This window comes from Hypomesus transpacificus, chromosome 3 (assembly GCF_021917145.1).
Source record: "Hypomesus transpacificus isolate Combined female chromosome 3, fHypTra1, whole genome shotgun sequence".
Lineage (NCBI taxonomy): Eukaryota > Metazoa > Chordata > Actinopteri > Osmeriformes > Osmeridae > Hypomesus > Hypomesus transpacificus.
Genome location: NC_061062.1, coordinates 3536716 through 3546176, shown reverse-complemented (window position 1 = coordinate 3546176; position 9461 = coordinate 3536716). Strand labels below are relative to the sequence as shown.

At 51.4% G+C, this 9461-nt stretch overlaps 1 protein-coding gene across 3 annotated transcripts; it reads right to left on the bottom strand.

The window, feature by feature from the left end:
* Positions 1 to 36: 36 nt before the first annotated feature.
* traf3 (TNF receptor-associated factor 3) lies at positions 37 to 9100 on the bottom strand. 3 transcript variants are annotated; one of them, XM_047052037.1, is made up of 11 exons: positions 8722 to 9100; positions 5490 to 5770; positions 4994 to 5045; positions 4710 to 4814; positions 4372 to 4536; positions 4004 to 4084; positions 3044 to 3118; positions 2762 to 2854; positions 2342 to 2482; positions 1935 to 2118; positions 37 to 1065 (listed from the first exon to the last, which is right to left on the bottom strand). In XM_047052037.1, the coding sequence occupies exons 2-11, from the start codon at positions 5765 to 5767 to the stop codon at positions 503 to 505; spliced, it is 1737 nt and encodes a 578-aa protein (XP_046907993.1). In that variant the 5' UTR covers positions 5768 to 5770; positions 8722 to 9100; the 3' UTR covers positions 37 to 502. The 3 variants fall into 3 exon arrangements, with proteins under 3 accessions (XP_046907993.1, XP_046907995.1, XP_046907994.1); XM_047052039.1 differs by having other exon boundaries at positions 1944 to 2118; XM_047052038.1 differs by lacking the exon at positions 8722 to 9100 and adding an exon at positions 7049 to 7216.
* Positions 9101 to 9461: the final 361 nt, after the last annotated feature.

Below are 9461 nucleotides of genomic sequence, written 5' to 3'. Positions count from 1 at the left end.
TCACAAACAATCTTTCTCTCCCTCTCTCCCCCCCAGACCCCTCCCCCGCAGCCAATGACCGACAGGTCCAGGAACCCCTCCCCCTCTCCCTTTCTTCCCCTCTCAACCCTTCCCTCTGTCTCTCCCTCAAGAGACCCTGAACAAGCTGCTAGACCTTCTGGACATCCCGACTAGACTGCACACCTCACCACCACAATCTAGCAGCCCACCAGCCGTCAATCCTTCCTTCCTGTCATCCATCCATCCCTCAACACTTACAAAGCCTTGCTAGTTCATAAATGTTTTCCTTGAACTCAGATTTCTTGATTTCTGCCCATTTTCCCAAAACATCTCTTTTTCTTCTTATTCTTAAACTCTATCAATGTCCCTCTCTCTCTCTCTCTCTCTCTCTCTCTCTCTTTTTCGTCCATCGGTGTCCATCTGTACGTCCGTCCATCTGTGCAGCCCTCTGCTTGATCTGACACATCAGCTGATCTCAGTCCAGCCGTCCCAGAGTCAAGGGTCAAGGGTCGGGCAGGTCAGAGGTATCCACGGTAACCTTGATAAAGATGGTGTCGTCCTTAATGTATGTCCCGTTGTCCAGCAGGGTCTGGGTGACGAACAGCGGGCAGCCCGACGCTATGTTCATTTCTGCCACCGGCCGTCTGAAGCTGCTGGAGTTGGAGTCGGGCTTGAAGGCGTCGCCCAGATGTTTGCGGGCGGGGCCCTGGTCCATGAGCATCAGGGTGACCTTCTGCTTGAAGGGCCAGGGCAGGAGGGCGTCGTATTCGCCACGCATCACCACGAAGAACAGCGACAGGTGGGTCCCCTTCCCCATGCCGTCGCCGTTTAGGTAGACCCGGGCACACATCTTGTAGCCAAAGTAGCCCGTGTAGAAGGGCTGGCTGTACAGAGACAGGGTCTTGGCAGCCACGGCCTCCTGCTTCCTGCGCTTGTAGTCGCGGATCTTCCAGATAAGCGTGCCGTTGAACGATGCCGTCTCTAGAACCTGGAAGCGCAGGTCGATGTCGGCCAGCCTGATCTCGTGCACGCTCAGCATGTCGTCGTGGCGAGAGAGCTGGGACTCTGTTTGGGGTTGAACAGACAGACCAATCAGGTTGGAGTCCTGCATTCAGTACTCTTGAGACCCTAGAACTACAGTGACCAGGGTTTAAAATATAAATAATGGGCAGTGTGTAGCTCAGTGGTTAGAGCACTTGACTGCAAATCAAGACAAATTCCCCCGTGTCGTACGTGAATGTGGGTAAAAGCATCTACTAGATGATATAGATGACATTACAGTAATGGGCAGAGCAGGTTCAGATGGTGGAATCTAAGCACACGACAGTTAACTGTTGGTCATTGGTCAATTATTAGTTGCGGCACGTGCCACAAAAGCACCCACGCTGCAGCAACCGAATACAATCAGAATGTAGTCCTTCACTGTTTTCTTTTAAAGAACACAGAAAGAAGCCGTTGGTAGAACTTCCTACCTACAACTGGACCACACCGGAAGAAATGTAACTGCATTAAATCGATCAAGTTGAACACACTTGACATTCTGTTCTCATTCTAGTCAAATTTTTATCAAGTCAACCAGTCACACTATATTAGGCGCTGCAAATATTATATTTACTGACCACAGTTACAGTACTAGCTTTAGACTTTGAACAGATCACCCTGCCTGGCACTCCTAAGTGCTACTCCAACACCGTGTCACATGACTTTACCCTGTCAGCCAGGTGTGTTTGTTCCTAACTGACCCAGAGGCGAGACCCAGAGCTGGTTCCAGTAAGCTACTGTGTACGTGTGGGTGTGTACGTGTGGGTCTGTACGTGTAGGTGTGTCCGTTTGTAGCTGAGAGGGTGTGTGTGTGTGTGTGTCTGAGTCTGTTTGTGGCTGACAGGGTGTGTTTGTGTGTGTCTAACAGGCGATGTATGCGTGCGTGTCTGTACCTAACTGACCCAGAGCCAGAGTCCCAGAGCTGGTCCCGGCGCGTCCTCCGTCCAGCAGGGAGAGCCGTGAGCGGATGCTCTCCACGGAGCTCCTCAGAGCCTCCACCTCCTCCCGTACCCCCCTCAGGGTCCTCAGCTCTAGCTCCACCTCCAGCAGTTTCTCAGAGTGGGAGCTCATCAGCTTCTACACAGGACACAGCAACACAGGGGTCAGATGGCTCTGGGCTGTGAGGCGAGCTGGGGGTGGGGGAGGGGGGGTCAACGGACCCCAGCCCAACACACAGAGGTGAGGCTGGGTCAAGTGCAGCTTGCTGGGTTGTGTAACTGCCCGCTACCCCCAGTAGGCCTTTACTGTACGTCGCTTTGGTTCAAAGCATCTGCTGTGAGTTTAGATGTATCCTAATGACCTGCATGGTGACCAGTTTCTGCTCCAGCTGACGGTTCTTCTCCCTCATCTCCTCGTAGTGGGCCTCCAGCTCTGCCAGTCGGCTGCTGAGGCCTGGCAGAACCTTGTAGCGCTCCAGCAACTCTCCCTTCACGTCCTCCACCTGCACCAAAACACACTCCTCAGTTACTGCGCTCATCCCTTTCAGTTTAGGAAGGATTTCAGCACCAGGGGCTGCTACTGCCCCCCTGCTGAATGACAGCGTGTTGTGAAAGTCTTCCATCCTCATTGATTACAGTATGACGATACTGTAAACACACCCGTCCGGTATCATCATCTATCCATCCATCCATCTATCCCTCTATGTGTGCATCTCTCCATCCATCCATCCATCCGAGGAATGCATATATTTATCTGGGATTGATTGGTCCAGCCTTGTTACCTTGGCCTCCAAGGTGCTGTTCCTAGCTGCCATGAGTCTGAGGTGTTCTGAGGCAGAACTGGACTCATGATCCCTTAGGTCCTGGTTCAGACCCTGCAGCATACACAAACACACACAATGACTAAACCAGTAATGTAGCAACCACAGATAAAAAATAAATATATATACGGTTAACCTAACTAAAGGTCAAACCAAGTCCAATGATCGCATAGAGCCAGTTCAATTTTAGGGCATCACACAACAGTTCTAGTGAGGGTGTGTATACAGCAGCAGCAGGCTGACCTTGAAAGTGCACCCGTAGCGGATGAAAGAGCAGGCTACCTGGGCCTTGGGACAGTCATGCTGGTGACTCAACAGCTGCAAGAGACAAGTTGGAGGTTAGACAATCAGCCCTGATTTCAGGGGGCAGCTAGGAGGGCAGCTGGGAGGGCAGCTGGGAGGGCAGCTGGGAGGGCAGCTGGTAGGGCAGCTAGGAGGGCAGCTAGGAGGGCAGCTGGTAGGGCAGCTAGGAGGGCAGCTAGGAGGGCAGCTGGTAGGGCAGCTAGGAGGGCAGCTGGTAGGGCAGCTGGGAGGGCAGCTAGGAGGGCAGCTAGGAGGGCAGCTTGGAGGGCAGCTGGGAGGGCAGCTAGGAGGGCAGCTAGGAGGGCAGCTGGGAGGGCAGCTAGGAGGGCAGCTAGGAGGGCAGCTAGGAGGGCAGCTGGTAGGGCAGCTAGGAGGGCAGGTTAGCCAGTAGCCACAATCCCTTTCCCTCCACCTACACATCATGCATCAAGACCTTGCTCTGATCGACAGGGATCTTAACAACACAAACAGATCCGTCCGCGTGAGTGGAGCAGGGTGTGGACAGGGTGTGCACATGATGTGGACATGATGTGGACAGGGTGTGGACATGATGTGGACAGGGTGTGGACATGATGTGGACATGATGTGGACAGGGTGTGGACATGATGTGGACAGGGTGTGGACATGATGTGGACATGATGTGGACAGGGTGTGGACATGATGTGGACATGATGTGGACAGGGTGTGGACATGATGTGGACAGGGTGTGCACATGATGTGGACAGGGTGTGCACATGATGTGGACAGGGTGTGGACAGGGTGTGGACATGATGTGGACAGGGTGTGGACAGGATGTGGACATGATGTGGACAGGGTGTGGACATGATGTGGACAGGGTGTGGACAGGGTGTGGACAGGATGTGGACAGCGTCTGTGACCTTTCGCTAGAGCGCTCCGTACCTCGCTCCGCAGGATGGAGGGGAAAGTGCAGTGGTTGGGACAGGACACGGGGAACGCTGGACACACCGTCTCCTTGTGTTTCTGGGGAAGAAGGGACAGCACAGCGGTCAGACTAAAACAGCACCAAAGAGCTGGCCGGCAACCTATAGGAACTGATAGTTTCAGTTCTGTTAGCGGCTGACATATAAATACAAAACTGTCATCGTGCACGTTTATTACACGGTATGGACCAGAGGGGAAATATGTCTACAATTCCAACCCAGCTCTGACACACAGTCCTACATTGGCTATGAGACTTTAAGATTCATCTCAATGAAGTGACTCGGTCAAATCCCTCCACCCATCGCCCCAGGGCGGGGTGCAGGTACCTGGAGCTCTGTCAGGGGCATCTTCTGCAGGCACAGCTCACAGGTGGCCTCCCTGTGCTTGCACCTCCTGCTCAGGTGCTCAGGAATGTCCTTCCTCATCATGCTCTCCTTACACTTCCCCAGGGGGCAGGGCACCTCAAAGTACAGACACACGTTCAGGTGGTCCTGGAAGAGACAAGCACCCACACACACACACACGACGGACACAGACAGAGGAGGGGTTAAGGGAGTTGATAAGCCATGTTAATAGCGTGATTGCAGAGATCTGTTCGAGGGTAATCCTCCCTGTATGGGGAAACACAGTAGGAACATCCAATGAAGGCGGTGATGATCCTCACCATGACCTGGTGGAGGCTCATCTGCTCCTTGCAGCCGCTCTTCTCGCTTCGACAGAACACCTTCAGAGCCATGATCTCCCTGTGGCAGCATATATCCCGGAAGATCTACCAGAGCAGAGTACCGGACTGAGTAAACACATGTCATTAGATCTACCAGGGATGATGACATCAGCCAGGGTGGTTGTTTTATTAGCCAGGAATTCTGCCATCAGTGGGGGTTCTAGAATGGTAGGTTCTAGAATGGTAGGTTGTAGAACGGCAGCAGGGCTTCGTATCGGCCTTACCTTGTCCTTGAACAGAGGCTCCTTGTCGGCTGGACATACTGGGCTAGGCTTGCTGGACAAAGAAGAGGATCATTAGGTCCCTGTTGTAGCTTTACGTGCAGTGTTTCAATGCAACATTTGAGTGGGTGTTATAATACAAACAGACGCGTCCTCGTGACAACCATCAAGAGACTGCACCTCTGACACAGCCAAAAGAAAACACTGTCTGGCAAACCGCATAGTCATGGTGAAACCGAAATCTCTCCCTTTCTCATCTGTTCCTCTCTTGTCTCGTCTCTCCCCCCTCCCCCCCCTCCCCCCCCCTCCCCCCCCCTCCCCCCCCTCCCCCTCCTCCCCCTCCTCCTCCTCCTCCTCCTCCTCCTCCTCGCCCTCTATCCTGTGTCTGACCTTCGAGATTGAAGCACGCAAAGAAGAATCAGGGTTGGCGAGTGCAACATCATCCCCACCTTACCTACCCACCCCTCCCCACTACTTCCAACCCCACCCCGCCCCTCACCTGAGCAGGTCAGATATGCACGTCTCACAGAAGCGGTGGCCACACTCTGTCTGCCGAGGGTTGCAGAGCACCAGGCGGCAGGACTCGCAGCAGTACTTGGGCTCGGGGGTCAACAGGAAGTGGTCCCTGAAGCCACCGTGGGCTGGCAGGAATCCCGTGGTGTTGGGAGGGTCGCTGGGCCAGGGCCTCTGGGCGAGAGAGAGGCCACCCAGGGAGGACACTGCCTGCTGGAGGTGAATCTGGAGCTCCCGCCCGTCACCACCACGCCCTGCTGACATGACCTGGGGAGAGGACGGGAGGGGTGAAAAGGGTCCAGGGCTTCTTGGGTGTGCTGAGAGGAACACAAGTCAGCCCCCAGGGCAGCACCTCTGGAGCTAGCTCGGAGTCAGGGGCGTTGCTAAGGTACCAAGTGGCTGGATATCAGCTTGTACCTATCCAAACTGCTCTACTGGAATCCAGCAACTCTGGACTTAAGTTGTGCAACAGTAAGATACCCGTTATTGCAACAAGTGAAGCTGCCCCCTCTTACACTCTGATCCAGGATCTGCATCCTCCTTGTGAAACATCCACTTAACCTTCAAGGGGGGAACATAGTTCTGACCCCAGTTCAGCACCTACAGTAGGGGTAGCATTACCTTACACCATTGCAACATACAGGACAAACACACTTGATGAAAGACACTTTAATCTCATGTTACATACTTGTGTTTCAGATGAGGAGGCTGTGTGTGTGTGTGTGTGAATACAGTGCATTCACTGCCACATCAACAGCTCCTGACTGAGGCCTGGACTTGGGAAACCCCTCCATAACACACATAGCTAACTCAGGCTAATTTTATCTCCTCTCCGAGACGAGAGAAGCACACAGGCAGCAGGGACAGTAAGCGACTGTCTGGACACTAACTGGCTGTCTGGCTGGCAGTCTGGGGGGGTTTGACTGACTAGCTAGAAAGGGGATGGAGGGGTGCAAACATCCACTGTGACCGCATACCTACACTCGGATCCCTCTGCACCCTGAACTGGATTGTTTGCGTCACCGAAAACCCGTCTTTCCTGTGCTCCCGGCAGACTTGCCTATGGGGTTGGCTGTACCTGTGAGGATCCATGCCAGCACAAGGTTCTCCCCTGCAGCCCTGAATTCCAACGAGAATGAGGGACGGGTGTCCCAGGTCTCCTCCCGGGCTGGGGGAGATGAGAGCTGGTGAGTTCCTCCTCTGGTGGTTCAGGGACTTCCTGGGATATGCTAGGGGCTTTTCCACTGTCTGGTTCATCGACGCTACTCAGCATCTGACTACACACACACCCCCTGACTCTCCCATCTTTGACTACACAGCATTGAATGCCATCATGACACTATCAAACCGTTCAAGATTTTGGACTAAGCACTGTGTAGGCCTAAACTTCACACGCCCCAGCTGTGTAGTTTCTAAATCATGAGACTGCGATATTCTGAGTGTTCTGGTAAATTTAGTCAGGTCTCTCTTCCTCGACGGGAAATGGTGTTTCTGTTGAACTGCAGAGCAAATGTAAAACGGGGGTATTTCCCCCTAAGAACTCACTGTTTCTGTTGAACACCAAGAATGACTGGAGCGCTGAGAAAGAAATTGCTTGATGTCTGAGTGTGGTCTTTTGGGCCTGACTGGGTTTAAGGCTGCTAAATGTAATGAGAGGAGGAAAGGAGAGATAGAAAGACAGGAACAGAGAGAGACAGGGACCAAGAGAGAGACAGGAACAGAGAGAGACAGGGACAGAGAGAGACAGGGACAGAGAGAAAGACCGGGACAGAAAGAGACCGGGACTGAGAGAGAGACAGGGAAAGAAAGAGAGATAGGGACAGAGAGACAGGGACAGAGAGACACTGACAGAAAGAGAGACAGTGACAGAGAGAGACCGAGAGAGGGACCGAGAGAGACAGGGACCGAGAGAGAGAGACAGGGACCGAGAGAGAGAGAAGGGGCCGAGAGAGAGACAGGGACAGAGAGAGAAACAGAGAGAGAGACAGGAACAGAGAGACAGGGACTGAGAGAGAGACAGGGACAGAGAAACAGGGACAGAGAGACAGGGACAGAGAAACAGGGACAGAGAGACAGGGACAGAGAGAGACAGGGACAGAAAGACAGGCACATAAAGAGAGACAGGGACAGACAGAGAGACACAGGGACCGAGAGAGACAGGGACAGAGAGAGATAGGGACAGAGAGAGAGACAGGGACAGAAAGACAGGCACAGAAAGAGACAGGGACAGAGAGAGACAGGGACAGAGAGAGACAGGGACAGAGAGAGATAGAGAGAGACAGGGACAGAGAGAGACAGGGACAGAGAGACAGGGACAGAGAGAGACAGGGACAGAGAGAGATAGAGAGAGACAGGGACAGAGAGAGACAGGGACAGAGAGACAGGGACAGAGAGAGACAGGGACAGAGAGAGACAGGGACAGGGCCTGAGTCAAAACATGCAGGTCCATTTGTCCTGGTTGCTCTACCATGACAGCACAAAACAAAAATGAAACAACACAACTAGGGGATTTCTGTCACTAACCTTTGATTGCACAGACTTACTGTTACATCCATCAACTACATCTAGCCCTCAAATACTGAATCAGCCCAGCTGAACCAAACCTGGAGACTGATGAATCTCATGGATTGAATAAACGTTAGGCTAACATTACACCATACATGTGATTCATTTCTGACTATATTGTTAAGACATTAAGGAGTAAGACTAAAATGCCTCAAAAGATCAATCTTCCAAATAAACTGGATTGAGTTAATGCCGCTGTCATTATGCACAGTGACAGCTGAAATGTCATGTGTGAGCCAGGTCACAGGTGTTGCAACAGCATCATACCTATCACCAAGGCTAACGTGCATTTAGCAGAGAAAATGTGTAATTGTTTTAAAATGGCATTTGGTATGTCGAATATAGTTTCAACAGCCGTGTGAATGAAAATATCCGGAGGGCAATAAACTAGAATAACACTATCGAAAAATTACCATTTTAATTTTTTTACTGTGATTTGCGATGCTTGTCTGTTGAAAAGCCCCACAATGGATGTTTGAAATTACCTCATCCCCAGCTTGGTTTGAATATCTCTCCTCACACACGAACACATGCTCTGGCTTTCACACGTATGGTTTCTCAACATGTTGCCACTATCTCGCTCACATAAAATAGTTCCTACACTATTAGCGTGAAATGAACATTGTAGGATTGTGTCTAGCAATAATACTTACATGAATCAGATGGTTAACGTTGGCCAATGCAACGTCGTTGTCCAGCTACAACGTTTCGAATAAAGCTTTGCGGGGTGAATGGCACGTTCAGTAGCTTACTATGGACTACACTGAAAGCGACCGAACTCCTCTCGATAGGAAACAGACATCCAAGGGCCTGTCACATATAGGTGACATCGTACCTATAATATGTTTTAGGAATATTTCTGAAATCCAAAGGGAAATGCGGGTCAAAAAGAGAAGCCACTTCTTCTCTTCGATGTTGATGCCTAAGTGGCTGGAAAGCCCCCTTCGGTTTGCTTACTTCCTCCCTAGGAAATCCCCGTCGTGAAAAAAATGAGCAGGCCATGCGCGCAATTGTTGGCCTGATCGCTAGTCGGCACTGTTACTGACAACTACGGAAGAGACGCTCTGGGAATGCTTCATCATATGTTGTTACGAAACTCATGTTCACCCATAGCATCGAAATGATCACAGCCTAGTTAGTACATGAGTTAGTACGTACACGGGATGACTAATAAAAATGGAACTTGAACTCTGACGACCTCATTTCCGGTTTCGGAAATGAGAACAGAAGTTATTATATAGCTTGTGCAACCTACACTGAACACATTAAGTCATATTGGTGTTGTATGTTGCTGATATATGAACAAATGTCATACATCTGGCACAAACCAAATGCCAGGTCAAGTTGTTAAATAATACAAATGTATCAAAGTAGAAATACTATGCATGCACAC